The sequence below is a fragment of the Anolis sagrei genome, chromosome 6 (genome assembly GCF_037176765.1).
Source record: "Anolis sagrei isolate rAnoSag1 chromosome 6, rAnoSag1.mat, whole genome shotgun sequence".
NCBI classification, from domain to species: Eukaryota; Metazoa; Chordata; class Lepidosauria; order Squamata; family Dactyloidae; genus Anolis; species Anolis sagrei.
Genome location: NC_090026.1, coordinates 19,721,541 through 19,748,535, shown reverse-complemented (window position 1 = coordinate 19,748,535; position 26,995 = coordinate 19,721,541). Strand labels below are relative to the sequence as shown.

The 26,995-nt window shown below is 42.5% G+C and overlaps 1 protein-coding gene across 1 annotated transcript in view; it reads left to right on the top strand.

Annotated features, from left to right (window-relative positions):
* Positions 1-12,841, top strand: part of CACNG7 (calcium voltage-gated channel auxiliary subunit gamma 7) — a 60,151-nt gene extending 47,310 nt beyond the window's left edge. The window contains exon 6 of the mRNA XM_060780420.2: positions 10,661-12,841. Within this exon, the coding sequence (XP_060636403.1) occupies positions 10,661-10,918 (258 nt within the window). The 3' untranslated portion in view covers positions 10,919-12,841. The remainder of the gene's footprint in view (positions 1-10,660) is intronic.
* Positions 12,842-26,995: the final 14,154 nt, after the last annotated feature.

The following is a 26,995-nucleotide window of genomic DNA, read 5'->3' as shown; positions in this document are numbered from 1 at the left end:
ACAAACTGAGATCCCACAAATCCCACAGGACATGAAGTTCCCTACCTCAGACTTTGGGTCAGTATGGAAGCAGGTGTTGCTTTTTAGTTTATGATCTTAAAGACTGTTAAGCCCAAGATGGATAAAGAGTCCCTTGTGTGCACAGACCCTTTGAAGAGGAGGCCATGGAAGTTTGAGTCCCTTCTATAATTAGGGTGAGAACCCTGAACCAAGATCTGGAAAAATTAGCCAACAAGGCCTCTTCCACATAGCTGAATGAAATCCCACATTATCTACTTTGAGCTGGAATATATGGCAGTGCGGACTCAGATAACCCAGTTCAAAGCAGATATTGTGGGATTTTCTGCCTTGATATTCTGGGTTATATGGCTGTGTGGAAGGTCCACAAGACTTCTATGGAAATGAACTTCTGGAATTTTGATTGGAGGGACACTAAATGATCAGCCACTAAGAAATATGAAGATACTTATTATTGTTTAGCCTTCCCAGGAATAATAAAAGTTTATTTCAATCAATTTGATACACACCTATTGAGAGTAAGCTACACTGAACACATGAAGAGCACTTCTAAGTATACACATGGTGCCTTCAGGAATTTTCATATTTAGATTTGTTTGAACAATAACACAACCCAATAAAAAAAAAAATCTCGATGTCTTGGTTTTTAGGCCTGTTCCTGGGGTTATTTGGCATTCTGATGGATAGACTGCATCAGCTCTCATTTCTTAGATATGGTTATCATGATTTCTTTTGGGTGAGCAAATGAAGACTGGTATATGGCATGTGTTCTGTATCTCAAAAACTACAGCTGATATGGGGAAACTGGTGGCCTTTTTTGAGTTAGCAGCAGGTCAAATATACCAAAAACAGGTTTAGCATTTGAGGCACCAAAATGTGTGTTAACCACATTGTTAAAATCAATTGCCCTCCCTTTGCAAATATAGCAAGTATGTAAAGGTAATAATTGTTTGCAACCTTGTAAATTGTTTTGGGGGTCCTTGGCTGTGTAGCCCTCATATGATTGATTTTCATCCACTAGCTATTTTAAAATATTAAGCTGTCTTTAAATAGCTAAAGCAGGCATGGACAAACCTTTTAACTTGGGAGCCGCATGGCAGGCTGGAGCAGGGTGGGTGGGCCAGGAGGGAGGGGTTCTTTCCAAGCCCCCTCCCTGCCCTTTCCTCCATTTCCTCTTCTCTTTTGGAGGCAGAAAATGAAGGAAAAATGGGAAACATTTAGCTCTCAAAAATGTTAGCCTTAGTCAGGATGAGATGATGGAGGAGATAAAAAGTGTCTCCATTAGACCCCGTATTGCCTACTCTTGATATAGAATCCTAGAGCTGGAAGAGACCCCCAAGGGTCATCCAGTCTAACCCTCTGCCATGCAAGAAGGCACAATGAAAGCATTCTCGATAGACAGCATCTGTGGAAAAGCCCCCAGAGAAAGAGACTCCACTACACTCCAAGGCAGCCTATGCCACTCTCCAACAGCTCTTACTCTCAGGAAGTTCTTCCTACTCTTTTCAGTCAAATCTCTTTCCCTGCCATTCCAAACCATTGCTCTTTTCTGCTCTGGTCTCCAGAGCAGCAGAAAGTCAGTTTTCCCGCTCCTACTCAATGGGAACCCTATTTTGAAACATGGTTTTCATATTCCCTCTCTTCCATTTCTTCTCCCAGCTAAATATCCCCAAGGAGGAAAGAAAAAGAGAAGGAAGGAAGCAAGGAAGGAAGGGGAGAAGGATGGAGAAAGAGAGGAAAGGGGAAAAGAAAGAGGGAAGGAAGGGGGAAGAGAGAAAGAGGGAGGTAAGGAAAGAAAGGAAGGAGGGAAGGAAATAGAAAAGGAAGGAAGGATTGGATGGTGTGAGAGAAGAGGGCCTGAGAAAATAGCCCAAGGGGACACATCTGGCCCCTGGACCTGGATTTGCCCATACCTGTTCTAAAGGGATATCATGCAGAAGAGGAGCCAGTTGTTTTCTGCTGCTCCAGAAACTGAAACATGAGGCAGTGGATTCACATTACGCGTACAAGGAAAAAATTAACCTAAACACGAATATTTTTTTAAAATTGTAAGAATGGCTCTACAGTTAAATAGCTTGCCTTGGAGGGTGGAGGACTATTCATCTTTGTAGCTCTACATGTACAGTTTAGATGGGCAATTTTAAAAAATGCTTTAGTTGAGTATTGCTGCATGGCAGGGATTGGACAAAATGGCCCTTGCAGTCCTTCCAACTCTAAGATTCTGTGTTTCTATGGCATTAGGGTTGCAATTTATGAGATTCTGATTGTGTCTCAAGGGTTCCTGCTGACCATCATCTCAAAGCAAAATACCCCATTCCCTGAAGCCCACTTATTCCATTTTATTTTCTTTTTCAGCTGTCATTCTACATGAAAAGTAGATAAAGTGTGACCACAGGCAGCTGCCAAGACTGTTTTAGCAGCCCTTAGCAGCTCCCTCAATTTCCCTTTTCTACAAAAAAGTGATATTTTTGTTTGTTTCTGGAAACCTCCCAGATTAGCACTTTGCCTGTCAAATAGGCTGGAAGCTCCCCTTCCCCATCCCCATTACTTAGCCTTTTTTTCCAAGCCAGAAAGGGATTTTCGGCCATTCTTGATTTTCTGTTATGAGAGTGTTGGCATTTGTTGTTCTGGGAGAAGATTGGTCTCTGAAACCCCCACAATTGGCCTCTTTTTATGCTCATTCCTCATTGTGCAGTTTTGTTCTGTTTTCCACTTTGTAGAATGGGAAAAATAACCCTTTAGGTCACTTTAAAAAACTTTTTTCTTAGTGCAAATTTGGCTCCCAAGACATGTGGATATCTCAGCAGGTCTGTTTTGAATCCAATCCTCCAGACACTAGCTTTGAACATTTACAACCACTCTTCATGCAAATTGACAGAACATGTGGCATCTCCATATAAGTGAGAATTCGATTTATCTTGGATTTAGTTCTGAGAAGGTATTTAAAGTGTATCCTTGCTGCTCCTTCAGCTTAAGAGATAGGGTACTTTTTAATTGGAACCAAAACCAGTCTTAACCTTGCCTGTGATCTTTATATTAAGAGTGGGCTACCTTGCAAGATTGATGTTCATCATCAGAGTTGCTTGCTAAAAGGACTTTTATACTTCTGTGTAGTACAGGCATGGGCACACTTTGGCCCTCCAGGTGTTTTGGACTTCAACTCCCACAATTCCTAACAGCCTCGGGCCCTTTCCTTTTGCCCCTCAGCCGCTTAAGCGTCTGAGGGGCAAAAGGAAAGGGCCCGAGGCTGTAGGAATTGTGGGAGTTGAAGTCCAAAACACCTGGAGGGCCAAAGTGTGCCCAGGTTGTTGTAGTAGAGTCAATCTGCTTAACACCTGGTAACTACTGTGGACTACACTGCAGTGTAACCCTTGAGAATCTACAATATGGCAGGAATGAACTTGGAATTGGCATGACAGAATTGCTGCTTGAATGGCTCACACTAAATAAGAATTTAGGGGAAAAAACAGGAACCCATCTCACTGTATCAGTCTGTGGGCAGGCATGTTGGGGCCCAATCCCAGTTCCATCTGTAACCCTGATATCTCCATCCCCTTCCACGCAGCTGTATACAATTCACGTTGAACTGGATTATATGGCAGTGTGGACTCAGATAGCCCAGTTCAAAGCAGACATTGTGGATTATCTGTCTTGGTATTCTGGTTATACGGCTGTGTGGAAGGGCCCTCAAATGTCTCTGGCCTGCTCTTGCTTGCTGAGACATTTTAAAATGACTTCTCACTATGATCTAGGACAGAAGTTCCCAACCTTTCTTTGACCAGGAACCACTTTGACCAGGGACCATTCTCCAACATTAGTACCAAAAGGGTTACGAATCAATTTTTGATCAACTTTAGATCTGGTTTAGTTATTTGGGGTGCTGATTCAGAAAATTTATTTGGATAGACCACATCAGCTCTAGTTTCTGATACAGAATATATGCCATCCAGTAGTCACCATCTGCTCACCTACAGAAAACCATATTTAATAATCCTCGGCACTATAAGAGGGTTTTGCAAGACCAGTCACTGTCGTTGCAACGATGTAGTAACAGTGAGGCCATGGACCATATTTTTGTTCTTGCAGACCACTGGTGGTCCATGCACTACAGGTTAGGAACCACTGATCTAGGACATGCACTTTTCAGCCAGTTATGTGGTTCTCTCTGTCCTTTTAATCTATGGACATCTCTTCATCAATCTTCTTTGTCCATTTCAGAGAAAGATGGAAAGGCAAGGCTAAGGTAGAGATAGACAGACAACAGCTTCCACTCTTCTTAGCTTTTCCGTGCTTCTTGTTTTCTTTCTCAGCCAACACTTTCTGCCTGCCTTGTTTTTTATTGTTTGCTTTATTCTTCTTGTTTTGTTTGCTTTATTCAAGGTTTGCTTTATTCAAGGTCAGTTTTCACAACCACATAAAGAAATCCAAAATACTATAGTCTAGCTGATTTTGATTTTGGTGTTTAATTATTTGTCTTTAGGCATGAGGGTCTAACCTGGGCATAGGCAAACTTTGGCCTTCCTCCAGGTGTTTTGGACTTCAACTCCCACCATTCCTAACAGCCTCAGGCCCTTTTCTTTCCCCCCTCAGCCATGTAAGCAGCTGAACGGAAAAGGGAAAGGGCCTGAGGCTGTTAAGAATAGTGGGAGTTGAAGCCCAAAACACCTGGAGGAAGGCCAAAATTTGCCCATGCCTGGTCTAACCTATCTCCTTCATGGCAGCCCTTCCAAGTCTATTGATTTCTTGCCTACAGCCTCAATTTTTATTAATAACTGGGTCAAGATATAAGAAATTTTTAAACATCATGGGCACCTGTCATACTCTCATCTTTGCTGAATATTTCTATAAAACCCAATCCTTTCCCAACCTTTCTGTTTCCCAGTTTTCTTCTCCAATTGACTCAAGATTCATGCTTAGTCCTCACCAACCTTCCCCATATTGATTGACTGTCACATTGATTGACTTCTGTAAAGCTTAGATTCTTCCTAGTTGTATTGATATCTCCCATGTGTGCATGGAGGGTACCCTTCTGGTTACATAAAGGTAAGCATTCACCTCTGAATATGAGTTCATTTTGTAAGTGGTCCAAAAGGTGGAGAACCAGACTACGGAAGGATATTGGTGAAATGAGCCCAGATAGGTGCTTACATTTGAGGAATCAGGGCTGCCAAAATTCATTCTTTCTGGTCTAGGATTAGTTCTTTAAAACCAGGATGAGAAGTCTGGCTCACCAAACATTGTTGGACTTCAGTGGTTCCCAACTTTTTTTTTTTTGACAAGGAACATCATTGACCAGAGACCACTCTCCTACATTAGTACCCAAAGGGTTATGAATCTGTTTTTGGTCAACTTTAGATTTGGTTTGGTTATTTGGGGTGCTGAAAACTGCATTGGATAGACCACATCAGTTCTAGTTTCTGATACAGAACATATGCCCTCCAGTGGTCACTATATGCTTGCCCATAGAAAACAATATTTAATAATCTAGAGCTGATGTGGTAGTAGTAATCTTTCGTGGGTAGTCAGCCTCTCCCCTCCTGACATCCCAGTTGCCTCGGCACTGTAACAGGGTTTCGTGAGACCAGTCGCTCTGGTTGCCGTGTGGTTTTGAGTCAACAGTGTAGTAATGGTGAGGACACTGACCATATTTTTGTTCTTGCGGACCACTGGTGGTCCACAGACCACAGGTTGGGAACCACTGGACTACACAATTTGTCAGCCCAAGATAGCATAACCAATGGCGACAAATGATGGAAGCTGTAGTCCCATCACAGCTACTGGTCCACAGATTCTGGCAACTCTTGTGAAAACCTCACTGAACGTGTATACCAACCTCTTTGTGGGTGGAGATGTGCAAATACTTGTTTTATATTTCAAAAGTGAGACATAATAAGCTGGGATGTATAATTGTCTAAAAGGTCTCTACAGATATACGAATTCATGTAACACATTATAACCATGAAAATCTAAAATAAATATTTGTTAACATTGTTGTTGAAGGCTTTCATGGCTGGAATCATTGGGTTGCCATGAGTTTTCCAGGCTGTATGGCCATTTTCCAGAAGCATTCTCTCCTGACGTTTCACCCACGTCTATAGCAGACATCTTCAGAATTTGTGCGGTTTGTTGGAAACTAAGCAAGTGAAGTATATATATCTGTGGAATGTCCAGGGTGGGAGAAAGAACTCTTGTCTGTTGGAGGCAAGTGTGAATGTTGCATTGGCCACCTTGATTAGTGCTGAATAGCCTTGTAGCTTCAAAGCTGGCTGCTTCCCATCTCAGGGAATCCTTTGTTTGGAGGTGATTAGCTGACCCTGATTGTTTCCTGTCTGGAATTTCCTGTTTTCTGAGTGTTGCTCTTTATTTACTGAGCTAATTTTAGTTTTTAAAATACTGGTAGCCAGATTTTTTTTCATTTTCATGGTTTCCTCCTTTCTGTTTCCCATCCTGGGTATTCATCTTTTGGCTGGTGTTTCTATGGAGGTGCCACAGTTCATTGCACATGTTTGCTTTGAAGCAGGCAGGAAGCAGCAAGGCTTTAAAGCTGCAAGGCCATTCAAGGTGGTCAATTGCAACTTTCACACATGCCCCAAACAGGCACAAGTTTTTTCTCCCACCCTGGACATAATTCCACAGATATATAAACCCCACTTTCCTAGTTTCCAACAGACCCCTCCACCTCTGTGGATGCCTCTATAGATGTGAGCCAAACATCAGGAGTGAATGCTTCTGGAACATGGCCACACAGCCCAGAAAGCTCACAGCAACCCTGTTAACAGTGTTGTTTTCCAAGCTGTGAATCTGCTTTGAATATTATGTATTTTAAAATCATTTTTACATCTTTAAATCCTTCTTAATAATTAATTTTTTTCATTTATTTTGCAGGTGACACTACTGATATACTAGTGTTGGTGTATTACAATTTGGGCTGAAAGGCAGGGTATTGTCCTTTATGTATTATATGAAAATTGGGGTCATTAAGATTTTACTATTAGACTGTGCTGGGGGAGAGACAGAATTTGGTCAACAGATGTTTGGTTGTTCATTATTATCTGAAATTATCTGTGTTTACTTACCCATTAGTGGGTATTTGTTCCTTTTTTTTAGAATGGGATTCATGTATATTTGTCTTAAAGTAGCTGTCAGGCTGTTTGTTTTTAATTTGGATGTTATAAAATGTGTTACATGATTTTGTATATTTTGTAGTTTGAATGTTTTACTTTTTTGAGACATTATATATCCTGACTTGTTATGTCTTTCTTTACAGTTTCGCTGTTGGGTATGGTTTCCTTTGTGTATTCCTCCTGACTTGATGTAAATTTCCATAATCGAGGATGAAAGTATTTGTGTGTGTGACATCACTGAATGGAAATGGTTGTCCACGTTCCTCAGTTTGTAGAGGAAATGAATAGGCTACACCAGGCATGGGGCAAACTTGGGCTCTCCAAGTGTTTTGGACTTCAACTCCCACAATTCCTAACAGCCTCAGGCCCTTTCCTTTCCCCCCTCAGCCGCTTAAGCGGCTGAGGGGGGAAAGGAAGGGGCCTGAGGCTGTTAGGAATTGTGGGAGTTGAAGTCCAAAACACTTGGAGAGCCCAAGTTTGTCCATGCATGGGTTACACAGCTATGCAATGTACCATAAAATAAAACTGGCATGAGTGTATAGCCCTAAAGAAATATAAAACACGGATAATTAATTCAAGGTTGTCTTGTTTTAACCTATAAAGAAATGCACACAAATATAGCAATGTACAGTTCCAGGATATTCTAGTTCAGGGGTTCTCAACCTTCCTAATGCCACGACCCCTTAATACGCTTCCTCATGTTATGGTGACCCCCCAACCATAAAATTAGTTTCACTGCTCCTTCATAACTGTCATTTTGCTGCTGTTATGAATAGTAATGTAAATATCTGATATGCAGGATGTATTTTCATACACTGGACCAAATTTGGCACAAAGACCCAATACACCCAAATTTAAATACTGATGGGATTGGGGGAGGGTATTGATTTTGTCCTGTGGGAGTTGTAGTTGCTGGGATTTATTAACCTACAATCAAAGAGCAATCTGAACTCCACCAACAATGGAATTGAATCAAACTTGGCACACAGAACTCCCATGACCAAGAGAAAATACTGGAAGGGTTTGGTGGGCATTAACCTTGACTTTTGGGAGTTGTAATACACCTTCATTCAGAGAGCACTGTGGACTCAAACAATGATGGATCTGGACCAAACTTGGCACAAATTCTCAATGTTCCCAAATGTAAACACTAGTGGGTTTGGGGAAAATAGACCTTGACATTTGGAAGTTGTAGTTGCTGGGATTTATAGTTCACCTACATTCAAAGAGCATTCTGAACCCTGCCAACGATTGAATTGGGCCAAACTTCCCACACAGAATCTCCATGACCAACAGAAAATACTGTGTTTTCTTGTGGTCTTTGGTGACCCCTCTGACACCCCCTCGCAACCCCTCCAGGGGTCCCGACCCCCAGGTTGAGAAACACTGCTCTAGTTGAAGATGACAATGGAATTCAGAGTCATGTATAAACTAAAACTAGGTAATGAAACAAGAATAGATGTGAATTGAAACAGGATTTGCTGACTTAGTGTGAGGGGGTGGAGAACAAAATTTATATTCCCAGGGACATTATGTACCAGTAAAGAGAATGCAATTGTAACAGTTAATGGAGTTGGTCTGTATTATGTAGGTAGCTGTTTGCAAGGCACTGTTCATTCTGTGCAAAAAAATACACTTGGCACACAGCTACACAATTCGATTGTCCTGTAACATTGCAAATATGCTTTGAATTGCAACTTGAATTATGTCCACATCAATTAGACCAGTGTTTCTCAACCTGGGTGATGAGACCCCCCCGGGGGGGGGGGGTCACGAGGAGGATTTCAGAGGTTTTGCCAAAGACCATCAGGAAACATATATTTCTGATGGTCTTAGGAACCCTTTTGGTAGAGAAGGCTGAAGATCTCTCTTCCTGTCCTTCTCTTCTTTTCTGGTGTTGGTGAACTACAGCTCTCAGAATTCAAAAACAGCCCCCTCCCAACCCCACCAGTATTCAATTTTGGTCATGTAGGCAGTGTGCCAAGTTTGATGCAGATCCATTGAGGACTGAGTTTACAGTGCTCTTTGATTTTAGGTGAACTATAAATCTCAGCAACTACAACTTCCAAATGTCAAGGTCTATTTTCCCCCAACTCCACCAGTGTTCACATTTGGGCATATTGAGTATTTGTTCCAAGTTTGGTCCAGATCTATCATTGCACTGGACCAAATCTCTCTGGAGGTAGGTGGACTACAATTCCAAAACTCAAGGTCAATGTCCACCAAACCCTTCCAGTATTTTCTCTTGGTCATGGGAATTCTGTATGCCAAGTTTGGTTCAATTTCATTGTTGGTGGAGTTCAGAATTCCCTTTGATTGTAGGTGAACTATAAATCCCAGCAACTACAACTGTCAAATGACAAAATCAATCCCACTCCCAAACCCACTAGTATTCAAATTTGGGCATATCAGGGATTTGTGCCAAATTTGGTCCAGTAAATGAAAATACATCCTGCATATCAGATATTTGCATTATGATTAATAACAGTAGCCAAATTACAGTTATGAAGTCACAACAAACATAATTTTATGGTTGGAGGTCATCATAACATGAGGAACTGTATTAAGGGGTCACAGTATTAAGAAGGTTGAGAAGTTCTTATTTAGACTAATAGGTAGGTATGTCAACCCAAAACAGGATATTGCCATGTAAAATCATCCCACAATAAAGACTTATTAAAACCCGATGGGATACTACCCACTTCTATGTGTGTGTAAATATGCCTTCAAATCATTTGTTAACATGAATTTCATAGGATTTTCTTAGGAATACTCGGAGATGATTTTGGCAGTCTCTCCTTCAGGAATGGTATAGCCCAGGGATGGGTAAACTTCACCCCTCCAGGTGTTTTGGACTTCAACTCCCACAAATCCAAAACACCCGGAAGGCTGAAGTTTGCCCATTCCTGGTATAGCCTAAAGCACCTGGTCTCCAATCCAAGCAGTAAGCCATGGTTCATTTCTAAGATCAGGCAGAATCCTGTGTATTTATGTTGGCTCAATTCTATATCTTGTCAGAAAATATGGATGAACCTATTATCAGACAAGATATAGTGCTGGCTGGTGTAATATCACCTTTAATAAGTCCTTACCATGATATAATTTTACATTATAACAGACGTACCTTATAAAGATGGGTCCCCTGGAGTGCAGTGGATTAAACCACTGAGCTGCGGAACTTGTTGACCGAAAGGTTGGCAGTTTGAATCCAGGGAGCAAGATGAGCTCCCACTGTTGGGCCCAACTTCTGCCAACCTAGCAGTTAAAAAACATGCTAATGTGAGTCCATCAATAGATACTGTTTCTGTGGGAAGGTAACAGTGCTCCATGCAGTCACGCTGGCCACATGACCTTGGAGGTGTCTACAGACAATGGTGGCTTTTCAGCCTAGAAATGGAGATGAGAACCACCCAACAGAGTCATACATGATTAGACTTAATGTCAGGGGAAACCTTTACCTTTACATTATAAAGGGGTCTGCCACAGTTTTGATCTTTCTGTCTGTCACTCCTCTGCAGGGCGCAGGCGTGATGTCTGTCTACCTCTTCACCAAGCGCTACGCTGAGGAAGAAATGTACCGTCCGCACCCGGCCTTCTACCGCCCGCGGCTGAGCGACTGTTCTGACTACTCAGGCCAGTTCTTGCACCCCGAAGTGTGGCACCGCGGACGCAGCCCCTCTGACATCTCCAGCGACGTTTCCATCCAGATGACTCAGAACTACCCACCAGCGATCAAGTACCCCGAACATATGCACATATCCACCTCACCTTGCTAGACGCACCAGAGAACATGCTGGACAAGGAGGCCAGCCTTTGCTTGCAGACTATATTGTCCTACCCCCTACCTGCCTAGGAGACTCCTGTGAAGACATAAGTGGGGGCGTCTTTCCCCCTCTCTGAAGACTCTTTACCATCTGCTCTGCTAGAAACGTCTTCTCTCTTTCTTTCTCTCTTTCTCTTTTTCTTTATCCAGCTGGTGGGAACTTCAACCAACTTTTAAGATTGCCAATGCCTCCCCTCCTCATTCCTGCTTGGAAATAGTCCTAATCTTTTTCTCTCTGCTGGGAAACTTGGCTACCAAATTGAAAAAATCCCACCTCAAAGACTCAGTCATATATGTCCTCCTCCTTTCTCCACAGAGCAGTGGAATTTCCCAGTTCGGTTATGCCGCCTCAGAATACCTCTCCTTTCACTCAGGTGGTTGGAAACCCTAGCAGGAAGCGGCTCATTTATTTAGCATGTTCTGTCCCTCTCAACGTTCTCCTCAAAAAAGACTTGTCAAGAAGTAAGTTCCAAAACCATCTATATCATTCAGTACACAAGAAGAAGAATCCAAACAGTAATTTCCCCCATGAAGCCAATACCTGACCAGAAATGGTTCCAGGCCACCTTTTTGGTGGATCACAACAAAATCAACAACATAGATAGGAAGTAATTAGCTTAATAATTCTTGTTTTCTCACTAGATATAAATGACACCTCTTTGCCATATTCACCCTCCACCCCTAAAGGCTCTATTTCTTCAGGCATATCCACTTTAAAAAGATAATTTATATCCCAGTTTCTTAGGTGATGGCAAGAATTTTAGTTTGGCCCAAAATGAGCATCTAATTCTGCATTTTCTTTTTCACCATTCCGGTTTGTGACATAGCCCTGAGATTATCGCTATGTTCCTGTGTCTCAAGATATCTAGCCCTTTCCAAAAATAACTCTTCGGTTGATTCCTTCCAATATTTCAACCTTGGACAATCAACATTTAGCATGAAGCTATTTCCTTGCCATTTTTCTGTATCTTAAATATCCTGACAGGAAATAAACAGGTCACCATTTTGGTGTGCTCAGCTATGACCAATTGGGCCACTGTCCTTTTTTATGTCTTTTCTTATTGCCTCAGACATTTTCCCCTAAATTCCAAAAAGCAAAGTGCCACACCATTTTAGATTTGCTAAACTATGGCCTCTTTCTGTCAAAAAATGACCTGATTGTCCTGTGTTTTCCCCCCTCAGTCTTGTATAACATTTCTCCTAATGCCTCACACACCATTTGCCTTCTTGCTGCTTCCTCTTCCTGGCTTGTCCACAGTATTTACTTTCTACAACAGTTTGAAGGAGAATCTACCATCCTGTTTGAAGAGACATTTTTATTTATAACCCCCACAAGTGAGAGACAATTAAAACACCATAATAGAGGGGTGAGGAAATAACTGTCTTCCAGCCGTCAATGCCTCAAATATTCTCACCCCGCATTCACTTGTTCATGGCATGGTACCCGTGGAAACTTTTACAAACTCAAGACCTTTTGGCAAGCATGCTCCCTTCAGTTGTGATATTGCTTTGGGTTATTGAGGCTAAAACTAAGGATGGAAAGAAAGAGAGAGAGAGAGAGAGAGAGAAGGAATATATTATCCAGCTTGCCAAGACAGAGTAACTTTCAGCTTCTTTGTTTCCCTTTTCCTTCATGTATTTTTTACTCCCCGTATGCATTCTTTAATTCAAAAACTTCTTCCTTCTATGTCATTCTTATACATTTCACTTTTGTGTGCCAATTCCTCCTTCTATCCATTCTTTCTACATTCCTTTGTGTTTTTCCAGTCTGTTCAGTCTTTCTTTGTGAATCCCCCAGTTAACCATCTTCCTGTGCTTTCCTCATTATATCAGCATTTCTCACCCTGGGGGTCAAGGCCCGGGGGGGGGGGGGGAGGTCACGAGAAAGTGTCAGAGGGATTACCAAAGAACATCAGAAAACCACAGTATTTTCTGTTGGTCATGGGGGTTCTGTGTGCCAAGTTTGGTTCAATACCATCATTGGTGGAGTTCAGAATGCTCTTTGATTGTAGGTGAACTATAAATCCCAACAATTACAACTCCCAAATGTCAAGGTCTATTTTCCCCAAACTCCACCAGTGTTCATATTTGGCCATATTGAGTATTCATGACAAGTTTGGTCCAGATCCACCATTGTTTGAGTCCACAGTGCCCTCTGAATGTAGGTGAACTACAACTCCCAAACTCAATGTTAATGCCCACCAAACAGTTCCCATATATTCTGTCGGTCATGGGAGTTCTGCGTGCCAAGTTTGGTTCAATTCCATTATTGGTGGACTTCAGAATTCTCTTTGATTGTAGGTGAACTATAAATCTCAGCAACTACAACTCCCAAATGACAAAATCAATCCCCTTCAACCCCACCAATATTCAAATTTAGGCATATAAGGTATTTGTGCCAAATTTGGTCCAGTGAATGAAAATATATCCTGCATACAAGATATTTACATTATGATTCATAACAATAGCAAAACCACAGCTATGAAGTAGCAACTAAAATAATTATATCATTGGGGGTCACCACAGCATGAGGAACTGTATTAAGGGGTCACAGCAATAGGAAGGTTGAGAACCACTGCATTATATTATAGTGTTTCCACACTTCTGTAAGGACTCAGGATGCGCAACAGTGTTTTTCTTGTCCTTCCCCCCACCCTTTCCTTCTACATTTCTTCAAGAAGTTCTTAAGATTTGTTTTGAAACCAATGTATTTCCATTTCAATCCCTCCTTCTTTCTAAAATTATTTCCTTTTCATTACTTCCTTTCCTTTTCTCTCTGTATTACACAGTTCCAGCTCCTATTCATCCAAGAAAGCACAGGGCTCAGGAAAGAAAGGAAAAATGGAATGAATTTTGAGAAGAATGTGGCTGATACAAATGAGGTGCGATAGAGAAACTGAACTGAAGGAATTTGGCAGAAGAGAGAGAAAATTGTGTGTGGTGGAGAAATTATAGGATACGGTACAAAGAAATGGTACAATAAATGGGGAGATATGTGTTGTTGAAGACTTTCATGGCCGGAATCACTGGGTTGCTGTGAGTTTTTCAGGCTGTATGGCCATGTTCCAGAAGCATCGTCTCCTGATGTTTCATCCACGTCTATGGCAGGCATCTTCAGAGGTTGTGAGGACCTCACAACCTCTGAGGATGCCTGCCATAGATGTGGATGAAACGTCAGGAGATGCTTCTGGAACATGGCCATACAGCCCGGAAAACTCACAGCAACCTAATGGGAAGATACCTTTAAATGAGATGTCATATCAAAAGGAAGACCTAGCTCCTGGTGGCATAGTGGGTTACACTGCCAAGCTGCTGAATTTGCTGACTGAAAGATCAGCAGTTTGAATCCTGGGAGCAGGGTGAGCTCCCGCTGTTAGCCCCACCTTCTGCCAACCTAGCAGTTCAAAAAATTTGTATGCAAAACTTCCCCAAAACCTGGAAATAATTTCTAGGGTTCCTCCAAGGAAAAAGGTTTTGGAAGAGCCATATTAGAAAATTAAAAAGGAAGGAGTGATATTCTATTAGGAATGGAAAAGTTGGATTATATCAGCAACCGATATGGAAATGTGTCCCCTTGTGGAGAGTGGGAGTGAGGACTGCCTGCAGGCACTCCTTTTCTCAGTTTGATCCTGGCTTGGTATTCACTACATTGGAACCAGAGTGCAAACCATCTTATGCATATGCAGTAGGAATGGAAGAGGAAGAGAAGCCAACAAGGACTTTTGAAGGGTAAGGAGCAGATGCCTGCGACTGCTCTCATACCATGGTTATGAAAAGGGATGGGAGGAAAAGATGCCGCTGAATCAGCTTACGACAGGAAAAAAAAAGTTCCGTTTCATCCCCCCCCCCCCCCCCCCGTCTTCTCTTCCTCCTGCTGCTGAGTCAGCTCCAGCTGCAGTTAAATTCACCTTCACGCATTGCTTGGGAAATCAGAATCCAGCACTGGTTCTGTTATATATGTATGTGTAAGTGTGCATGTTTGTGTGTACACTTATTCTTGTTTATCTAGTAGTCCTATCTGCAGCATCACCCTTTCTCCAACCCCTCTCACGTGAAAAGTAAGACAGGGGCAAGCAATATTATCTACTGCAAGAGAGTGCCTATTGTTTTTGTTTTATTTTAGGACTGCATTCCTGCAGGGCTATAAATAATACAGAAAAAAATCTGAGCTGGAATGTAACTATGGGGTGGGGTAGCTGAAAATATTGCTATTCCCACCCCCCCCCCCCCAATACAAATTCTGTTCCTCCATGTTCAATTCTTCCTAAGTCCCCAAAGTTCAAGCATTGCAGAGAGTGACAACTGTTCACAGTTTGGAAGAGAGTAAGTGAGCAGACAGTGAAAAAAAGAGGAAGAGGAGATGGTCCAACAGGCAAAGGAAGTCACCCAGTAGTCACAGAACTGGAGCAACCAAGGCAAAAGTCTTGTAGGCACCGAGTTCTGCTCACAGGGACTGGCTTTTGGGTCAGAAATTAAAAATTGGCAGCTGTCCATGCTATAGTTTCCTGCCTGATTTGGCAAGGGTGGCCCTGGTTAAACCTCTGTTAAAGCACTTTCACAGCCACTTTCAAAATGTCCCAGTTTTCTTCTTCTCCAACTTTACACCTTTGTCTTGTGCTAATTCAGTTTGTATCTGTCAAACATCACAACCTCTGAGAATGCCTGTCATAGATGCAGGTGAAACGTCAGGAAAGAATGCTTCTGGAACATGGCCATACAGCCCAGAAAACTCACAACAACCCAACATTTGTGAAGTGTTGATTGGGATGTATTTTATTTCCCCTCACAGAGCCAGTAAGTGTCCCTTTATACCTAGACAATTGGAGCAGCAGAGCTGGAGTTCTGAAGTAAATAAATTAAAAAGCCTGAATAGAACCCATGCTAACAGGGGTCTGGGAAACAGAGTTCATCCCATCTTTCAGCCTAGCGGCACAGTCTTTTACATGCCTAATCAGTAGTCACTTAGACGATCCCTTGTAGCTCAAAGATGATTGTCTTCCAGATATGGTGTCTTGACAGTAGGTTCGTATGTGGTTGTGGAGCCCTATTTGTGATCTGCATCTTCTCTCGCATCGAGGAGTTCGGTTACCAGGTGGAAGGTGGTTCTGGTCAGGGTTGGCTTGATGTGCCTTCCTCTTGGCACGCTTCTCTCTTTTACCCTCTGTTCGTGCCTCTTCGAATTTCACAGCACTGCTGGTCACACCTGACCTCCAGTTAGAGCATTCAAGGGCCAGGGCTTCCCAGTTCTCAGTATCTATGCCACAGTTTTTAGAAGTAATCACCACCAAGTTTAATAGGGCTTTTCACTGTTTGAGATAGGACAAGGCCAAGGAGATCATGAATGAATAAAGTGTCCCAGCAGCGTCTAATAGACTAAGAATCTCTTACCCCATGTCCTCCAAAATTTCAGTGGTGAAAACTGGCACACAAACAGCCAAGAAATATCAGAATGTGGTCAAGATGGCAAGAGTTATTGCTGTGGAAGAACAAAGAAGCTAGGACATACTGTAACCGTTTGCTCTTCTCCGAGTCTATAGGAAAGGGCAAGGTTCTGCACATCCCGATCTTCTCCCCTATTAAGTTAACTGAGTTCAAACCAGTTTTGAGCTTTGAACTCACTTTGCAAAAAGTAAAGAAAGGAGAGGGCAAAGGGGAGAAGTGGAAAGAGGAGAGGAAAAGTGGGACATTTTGAAAGCAGCTGAAGAAGTGGTCTGACAGAAGATTTATAAGGAGTGCTGTTGCCAAATCAGAACAGTTGGAGTTTATGTTCCCCACTTTTTCCTCAAGTCGCTACCTTTTGCACAGGCATTCTCTTGTTATCTTCAAAATGCTGCAAAAAGGGCAAAAATCCAAAAGCAGAACGGGTTCTTCTCTTGGAGATGCTGCAATGGGGGGAAGGGAGAGATCGGCTGGGAGTTATGCAGCTCTTAAAGACACAAAAGCCTGTCCATTAAGAGTTGCGGCAATGGGTAATTTTCTCAGCTATCGGTAGTATGCTGGGGAAAAAATTACACGGACTGCTGAGGTGATCATCTCATACAAAGTCACTTGAACTTCTTGCTGCAGAGCTCCTTTTACATTACTCAGGGTAAAAATGGTCCATCTTTCCCCACTTCAGTGCTTAACTCCTCTGGTGATGTAAGCTCTAAATGTGTGTATGTCATCTCCATTGAGAAAGTGTTGTGTATAATGGAGTTTGAGCCTTGAAGGCTGATACACACACCATCACCACTTGCATCCATTAAGTGAGAGTAACTATGCATGTGCCCTCTCTGTTTTTCTTCCATATGTCTGTGTATATGTGCCGAGCTGTGATTCTTCTGAGAAAAGGACAAAATCCCAATATAGAAATGGGGGAAAGTAGCAAATCATTTTGAAGGAAGTTGGTAGTTCTGTTTCTGAGAAACCCCTGTGCCTTTAAGACAGGGGTAGCCAATAGTAGTCAAGTTGGGAGCCAACTCATCCCCAGATGTGTAATGGTTAGCAGAGCCTGGATGACATCACAAAGTAACTAGAAGTGACAGAAAAAAGCACACCCAGAAATAACTAAATGTCTGGGTTGTTGTAGGTTTTTTCGGGCTAAATGGCCATGTTCTAGAGGCATTCTCTCCTGACGTTTCGCCTGCATCTATGGCAAGCATCCTCAGAGGTACTGAGGTCCTCAATACCTCTGAGGATGCTTGCCATAGATGCAGGCAAAACGTCAGGAGAGAATGCCTCTAGAACATGGCCATTGAACCCGAAAAAACCTACAACAACTCAGTGATTCCAGTCATGAAAGCCTTCGACAATAAACTAAATGTCTATTTCCAGATATATATATATTTTTCTATGTCAGGAGTGATTTAAGAAACTGCAAGTCACTTACGGTGTGAGAGAATTGGCAGTTTGCAGGGATGTTGCCCAGGGGATGCACAGATATATTATCATCCTGTGAGAGGCTTCTCTCATGTCCCCGCATGGGAAGCTGGAGCTGACAGGTGAGAGCTCACCCCTTCAGGTCAGCAGTTCAGCCAGCACAAGGATTTAACCCATTGTACCACCACGGTGCTGATTTAGATGATATCCCTGATCTGTGCTTACATCAGTTCTATGCTTCCAGCTTGGCCCTTAAACCAAATCTTTAGTTTGTAAAACCTGATCAAGATATCTCTTGTAGAGTTTGCTAGAATGACCTTGGAACTAATGTGTTCCTTTATTGTTAAGTGCTTCCTAAGAACTAGTTTAAGCTGGCGTCCTGCAGAAGTTTTCGTCATTTCACTGATGAAAATCAGAAAATGCAGGGTCAAGATAACAAAAGGTATCGGTGAGAAAGAACACAAACTAGGGGCAATTTTCTTTCTGCCTGAATCCACACTGAAGGACAAGAGGTTTTCTTTTCTCTCCTTTCATGTCAGGAGCAACTTGAGAAACTGCGAGTCGTTTTCGGTGTGAGAAAATTGGCCGTCTGCAGGGACGTTGCCCAGGGGACATCCGGATGTTCTGATGTTTTACCATCCTTGTGGGAGGCTTCTCTCATGTCCCCGCATGGAGAGCTGGAGCTGACAGAGGGAGTATTTTCAGATGAGACTTGGGTTATTTGAGTATGTTTAAGGATGGGTAGAAGATGTAGAAGGGGCTTCAGAAGATGTAGAAGGGGCTTCAGAAGCAGAATATGGCAGTTTGGGGAGCAATCTGGTCCAGGGCTTGATAGGAGGTTCTTGGAGGTCTGATAAAAGGTTGACCTGCTTCCCCCACCCCTGCTTCACAAGTTGCATGGAAACAGAACCAATGCTACTCTTAGGTACAGTGAGGACACCACCTCCAGCTCCAAACATTTGAGAGCAGCAGTGATAGTCCCCAACCAAGTCCCTTGACCATTTACTTTCTTGAAACACTTGTATGCTAACCTGGCTTCCTACTCTCAGGTGTAAGGGAGAACCTTGCCTCAATAGTACCAGCACTGAAGTTAAGTTTTGTAGATGGAAGGTAGGAGATGTCCTCTTACCCTGTGCCTCAGAGGCAGCAACATTTTTCAGGCATTTTGTCTTTGCATAAGAGGGGGAAATGCTGTCACAAGGTTAGGGAAAGTGTGGCTCTCCACAACTTGATGAACTCCCAACTCTGAGTTCAAATTAGCATGGCGATTTCTGATGGGAGGTGCTGTCCAACAGCATCCAGAGGGCCACACATTCTTGCTCTAAAGGTACAAACAAAAACCCCATCCATAACCGATGATAAGATTTTCTCCTATGCTGTTCCTTGAGGCATCACAATCTAGCTTTGACAAGCCGGTATTTGAGCTGCCCAGGTCTGTCAAATAGGAAAGACCTCAAAGCAGTGAAGGTAAAATGTTTCATGTGGAACAATAAATAAAGTGTTCTTTAGTCTGCCATTGTGAGGCAGGCATTCCTGGCTTTTCGTAGGTGCATGCCAAGAAAAAGGCGAGACTTTAATCATCCCGCTCTTTCCAGGTCTTGAAAGAACCCCACTTGTTTAACTTTCATCCCCCACAAGTTGTTAAAAATTGTAGGATCCCTGCGAACGAGGAGAAAAGGTGGCCCATGAGGACTTCAAGACTGAAACCCCCCTTTTAAAGCCTCACTTCCTTATGGACACAATCACCTCTGGGGTTTGTGGAGGAAAAAGTCTTCTAAGGGCTAAAAGCCATCTTGTACATTTACACAAACGAAAGGGAATGGAAACAGGAGCGTCTTATCAGCACTGAATCTGAAGGACTGTTTGGGGGCCGACGTGTATGCGGCGTATGCATACAATTCCCAAAGGCAAAATATTACCTGTTACAGGATCTCCACCAAACTAAAGGAAAGGAAGTAGGGCTGTTCTGGTGGTGCTACAAGAGTTATATTTGCACACACACACACGCACGCACACAGGTCTCGGTAGCCGCTGAGGATATCCTTCTCTATAAGCAATTAAGAAGTTAAATAGGGAATGTAACTTTCGAAAAAAATGGGGAAGGCAAAGAAACCTGCCACTGTGAGAAAGGCGAGTTTGTAGCGGAGCCTACAATCATGGAGGCTGAGCTGTGGTGCTGGATGGGACGGGGGCACTGATTCTATTTTCTTAGTCTGCATCCTAGAAATTTTGGGGTGAATGGGGTTAGGGGACAAGGGGGACTTAAGGGGAGGGGTAGGGGTTTAATTAATCAACCAAGGGAACTGGGTTTTTTAATTAATTACAATAAAATTATTATTATTAATTATTATTATTATGAATTATGATTAATATGATTAATAAAATGTCCCAACCCCACCCTCTCCTTGCTATGGAGGAGGGATTGGGCCATGACAGTCCATTATTTACTCTGTATTATAATGTAAATAAGACTTCAATAAACTTTATTTCAAACAAGAATATCTCCTCTTCCTGAATGTGGAATTCTCTATGAAGTGGGGCCTAGATCAGCATTTCTCAACCTGGGGGTGGGGGGGTCACGAGGGGGTGTGAGAGGGGGCATCAAAGACCATCAGAAAATGCAGCATTTTCTGTTATTCAGAGGTTCTGTGTGTGACATTTAGCCCAATTCTATTGTTGGTGGGGTTCTTTGATTGAAGGTGAACTATAAATCCCAGCAACTACAACTCCCAAATGTCAAAATCAATCCCCCCAACCACACCAGTATTCAAATTTGGGTGTCTTGGGTATTTGTGCCAAATTTGGTCCTCTGAATAAAAATACATCTTGCATATCAGATATTTACATTAGGATTCATAACAGTAGCAAAATTACAGTTATGAAGAAGCAATAAAAATAATTTTATGGTTGGGGCTCACCACAACATGAGGAACTCTACTAAGGAGTCGTGGCATTAGGAAGGTTGAGAACCACTGGCCTAGATGGACTGATAAGAGATGTCAAAGCAGAAATCAAGTTACCCTAAAACTACAAAATCACCCGGGAACTCACATATTTGTGATTTTAAGGTATGGTCAAGAAACAACGATTCTTTGGGTACGAAGAAGCCCTCTCAAATCTGATTGCTTCACCTGATCCAGAACCGAGAGGGCTGAAACCAAGCTGTCTGAGAAGAGGGAACAACTGAAGCATAGCAGGGTGAGGTGGTAACAGGGCCTCTGAAGCTTCCAAAAACTGGAAGAAGAGAAAATTCTAGGAACGAGGACTTTGAGGGTGCATCTACACTTTGAATTAATGTCACTATGCTGTCTGTTGTATTTGATCACAGCTTGGACACTTCCCAAGTGTCTAGAACTGTGTGATGTATCAGCGAATAATGCATGCAGATCTGAGTAGGGGGGCCTTTTGCAGCTGACAGATGGTAATTATGTCAGCGCTGCTTGTTTTTAAGTGCATGCCAAGGTCTTTAGGCACTATACCCAGTGTGCCGATCACCACTGGAACCACTTTGACTAGCTTGTGCCAGAGTCTTTGCAGTTCTATCTTTAAATCCTCATATCATGTAAGATTTTCCAGTTGCTTTTCGTTAATCTTGCTGTCACCTGGAATTGCAACATCAACGATCCATACCCCCCCCCCCACACACACACACACAATTGTGTGGTCAGGAGTATTGTGCTCCAAAATTCTGTCAGTCTGAATGCAGAAGTCCCAGAGTAGTTTGATGTGTTCTTTTTCCATAACTTTTTCAGGCTTGTGATCCCACCAGTTCTTTATCACAGGCAGATGGTATTTGTGGAACAAGTTCCAATGGATCATCTGAGCAACAGTGTTATGCCTCTGCTTATAGTCTGTCTGCACAATCTTCTTGCAGCAGCTGAGTATATGGTCCATTATGTCATCTGCTTTCTTGCAGAGTCGACACTTATTATTATTATTATTATTATTATTATTATTAGTATTAGTATTATTATTATTACCACCACCATCATCATCATTGTTATTTTATTTCTTACTCGCCTCTCTTCATGGCTCGAGGTCAGTTACAGAATAACGAAAACACATAAACATTGTAAAAATACCACAAATACACATATTAACATGTATTTCTGGAGAAGATACATATTGAAACATATTTCTAAACGTATTAAAATACACAAAACAGATTAGACAAAGGTCACACATCTAAAATTGATGTCTAAAAACTGTCTGGGTAAGTCTGACAGAAGAAATAGGTCTTTAGATGTTTTTAAATTGCAACAGATCATTTAGCTACACCCCGTCTTTCACATAGAGGTTGATAATGTTACAATGGAGATATTACAGGAGGTAAATGTTACAATGGAGATATTACAGGAGGTAAAAAATAAATTTAGCCAGAGTCCTGTATGGAAGCTTGGTCTCCATAAGTGGGATTATACATGTGCAAATTAGAACTTCACAATTTTGTAATATCTAACAAATGAGGAAAATGACCTCACAACCTCTGAGGAGGCCTGCCATAGATGCAGGTAAAAAATCAGGAGAGAATGCTTCTGGAACATGGCCATACAGCCCAAAAAAACTTACAACAACCCAGGAAAATAATTCACTAAAGCATGAACTAATCATGAATGCATAGCTTTAGGTTAAACATTTGTAGAGTTACATATTTGAAGTTACAAATGTAGTTACAAATGTGTAATCTGAGTTACACATTCATGACTAGTTCATGTGCGTGTTCTTTATAGATTAGAGAATACATAGGAACCATGAAAGTTCCTCAGCTCCAATTTACCAAGAAGCAGCTACTGCAAATGACAGGCTCCGTTATGCTTCAATTAGGCTGAATGGTTCCAGCCATTTTCTTTCATGTCAGGAGCAACTTGAGAGAAACTGCAGGTAGCTTCGGGTGTGAGAGAATTGGCCGTCTGCAAGGACGTTGCCCGGGGGATGCCCGGATGTTTTGATGTTTTACCATCCTTGTGAAAGGCTTCTCTCATGTCCCCACATGGGGAGCTAAAGATGACAGAGGGAACTCATCTGCGCTCTACCCAGATTCAAATCTTTGACCTGTCAGTCTTTAGTCCTGCCGGCACAAGGGTTTAACCCATTGCGCCATGAGGGGCTCCTATATTATATTATTCTTAAACCACACATACATTTCAAGGCAGTGCTCTCACCCTGAGATTCCTTCCCTTGCCTTGGAAAAGAACCATCATGTCCTGGGACCTGGCAATTTTAAAGTTCACAGTACTCAAATCAGACCAAATTATTTCAACACATGAGCCAGAAAAAAAACCCACAGGTACCCCTCTCCATCCCTTGGATTAAGAAAAGGCAAAGCACATAAGTAACAATTGGGCTGCCCTTTCACAACCTCCAAAATCTGCTGCTAAGCACGGCTGCTTTGCCTTATTTAATGGTAGAGCTGACCTTCCCTGGGTGGAAATGGCAAGGAAGGAAATGGGTAGAAGCCAAAATTCTGTCTCTTTCTCCCATCCTGTGTGGGTTGGCTTTTATGTGGTTCATTTCCCCCAGTCTGCATCAGGAAGCAATTAAAGGAGCTAAAGTCGAGAGAGATAATTGTTCAGCTGCACCGTTCGGAAAGGAAACGAAGCACAGCATCCTAGCAAATGACAAGAGCAGAATCCCGGCAAGGACCCAGAAGGGGTTAATGGTCACCATGGTGACGAGCTGGGAATGTGGTACCTTGGATGCACACGTGGCAACGGCAACCGAGGAACTGGCAGCTGAAACCGTGCCGCATAGAGGAGCATAGAGGGAGGGGACAAAAGGGGGGATTTTGTGGAATCCGGAAGGATGCAGTGAATTTGACATGTTGGGAGTAAGGGTGGAGGAAATGGAGAAGAAGAGAGAAGAAGAGCACAATAGTGGGAGCTGACTGCAGGATGCTGAAGGAGACATGTGCACTTGGAGGAAGACAGGGATGCTACAGGGTCCAAGAGGAGAGGGACTGGATTGGATCATTGTTCTAGAGGAAGGAAAGGGGATGAAAAAAGAAAGGGAGTGAGGAGGAAGCAAAGAAGGAAGGAAGGGAGATAGACATGTCCTGGGTATTTCTGTGGAACAATGAACGCAGCTGTGTTAAGAGGCAAAAAACAAGGAGGATAAATAGATGAGAGGAAGAAAACAACACTCAGGCTGCATAAAATAAAATAATAATAATGCAATAGGGGAATGAAAGGAGTATGGGGAAGAAGAAGTCTAGCAAAATATTAAAATGGAGAAAAGAAGGAAAATAGGGATTCTGAAAAGGGAAAGAGCAGAAGCAGCAGCAAAAGAGAATCTTTGTCAGAACTGGACGGTGGGTCTGTTAAAAGAGAAGAATATATAGAAGAAGCACAAGACTTTTCATTAATTAATTGATTGATTTTTGGTGGGAGAGAACTAAATTGACGCAGAATTAGCTACAGAGATAGAGAGCATGGGAGGGCAGGTATGGAAGAAGGGATTAAGGCAAGAGAACGTGTGGGTGGAAATTAGGGAGGGAAAGGATGGCAAAGAAAAGAATAAATTGCTTGTCTGGAAGACAGTAGAAGGGAAGACTGAGGACTGAGTGGGTGCTGTGTGAAAGGAGGAAGAACAAGTGAGGCAAAAAGAAGGGCCAAGATTGCAAGAGATACAATGGAAGGGTCGGCAAGGCAAGTTGTGATCAAAGGGAACTGCAGAAAAGTTACTTCAGCCCTTTCCATGGAGCACAAGCAATTACTAAAGAATAAGATGATAGTTTGTTTAAACTTTTTTATCACTCAGACACAGTCTGATAAGAAATCTAGGAACAAAGAACCATGGTAAATATTGCTCCTTTACCGAGCCGAATGCTATGACGTACACACACATGGCTCATATGTGAAGTTAAATTGGTTCTGTGGAGCAAACTTTGGAAGGGTTGTTGTGAGTTTTCCGGACTGTATGGCCATGTTTCAGAAGCATTTTCTCCTGACATTTTGCCTGTATCTATGGCAGGCATCCTCAGAGGTTCTGAGGTATCCTCTGAGGATGCCTGCCTGCATAGATGTGGGTGAAACGTCAGGAGAGAATGCTTCAGGAACATGGCCATACAGTCCGGAAAACTCACAACAACCCAGTGATTCTGGCCATGAAAGCCTTTGACAATGTATTAAACTTTGAAAGCATTGCTCTTTTAGATGATAACTCTCCAGAACAGTACTCTGGATAGAGCTGTCCCTATAGATCCCTATAGCATGGGTAAACTTGGGCTTTCAAGGTGTTTTGGACTTCAACTTACACAATTCCTAACAGCTGGTAGGCTGTTAGGAATTGTGGAAGTTGAAGTCCAAAACACCTGGAGGGCCCAAGTTTGCCCATGCCTGCTATAGATTTTTCTATCACAGAAGCAACGCTCCTCCTCACAACACAATGCATACCATTCATGTCCAGGCAGACAGCTGAATTCTACTTCAGCACTGGCCCTGGGACAGCATCCCTTCCTCTTCAGCTCTAGAAAGTGTCAGGCTAGTTGCCAGGCAGGCATTCAGCACACATGCATGGGAGCAATCATAGGAAAGAAATGAAGGCATTGCTGCCAAATAACAATTGTTTTCCATCAATAAATTCATCCTAAATCCTAAACATCTAGCACTGAAATAAGTTAAAACTTCAATTGAGCATTTAAGAATAGTTCAGGCCAGTGTTTTCCAACCTTCCTAATGCCCTTATCCCTTAATACAGTTCCTCATGTTGTGGTGACCCCCAATCATAACATTATTTTCATTGCTACTTCATAGCACTAATCTTGCTACCGTTATGAATTGTAATATAACTATCTGATATTCAGGATTTATTTTCATTCACTGGACCAAATTTGGCACAAATACCTGATACGCAGACATTTCAATACTGGTGGGGTTGGGGTGGGGGATTATTGATTTTGTCATTTGGGAGTTGTAGTTGCTGGGATTTATAGTTCACCTACAGTCAAAGCGCATTCAGAACTCCACCAACAATGGAATTGAACCAAACCTGGCACACAGAACTCCCATGACCAACAGAAAATACTGGAAGGGTTTGATGGGCATTGACCTTGTTTTTTAGAGTTGTAGTTCACCTAAATCCTGAGAGCACTGTGGACTCAAACAATGATGGATCTGGACCAAACTTGGCAAGAATACTCAATATGCCCAAATGTGAACACTGGTGAAGTTTGGGGAAAATAGACTTTGACATTTGCTGGGATTTATAGTTCACCTACAGTCAAAGCGCATTCAGAACTCCACTCCCTGTGACACTCTGTTCGCGACCCGCCTAGGGGTCCAGGCCACCAGGTTGAGTAACATTGGTTTAGGCATTAACGCAAAGAGGCAAGCAAAGTGACCTAGGAAAGGCAAACATAGCAAGGAGAAGAGGTGTGAACAATCTGCAGTGCCTCACACTCTGCAATGCTAGACATTTGGGGACTAAAGAAGCCCTCATGTTACCCCCATCCTGCAGCCAGACCTTCTGACATTTCACTGCTGACCTGTCAGCACCTGCTGCCTGAAACAACCTCCCCACTTGACCTAACCCAGCCATCCCTGACTGTGTGGACTTTGCAAGTGAAGTGACCATGACATAAATGTATTCCATAAATATACAGTCACCTACTTGAGAAATAGAGATGTGTGGCGGATGGATGCAGAGCTGAAGAACTTCAAAGGAAGCTGCAGCTAGTGGTAAGGAGCTTTGTGAAAGTCACCGCAAGAAGAAATCAAGAGAGAGGAGGACAAAGCAATATGTGATCTCCAGAAAGAAGAACTAGAGAAATATATGAGTTCAGTAGGTGTTTGTGGGGGCAAGTGCAAGAAGAGATGCAGAGCAAAAAAAAAGATGAATGGAGGGAATGGGAAGCACAGAGGCATTGCTATTTCAAAATAATCAAAGAAGTTTGAAACGTAGGGCCCTTTCACACAGCACAGTTATAGCACTATGATTCCATATTAATAGCTATGGTCAAAGGGTTTGCAGTTTAGGGAGATGTGTTTAGAAATTTCTACCAGAGAACACCAGTGTCCCTCCAAACTGCAAACCCCAAGATCAATAGTATGCAGCCATAAAGTGGAATCATAGCACTATAATTGCAGTGTGAAAAGTCCCTTAAATGTGCAGGAAGAGGCTCACAACTGACCAACCCCATTACTGATTTCATATCGCTTTAACTGCCACAGTTCTC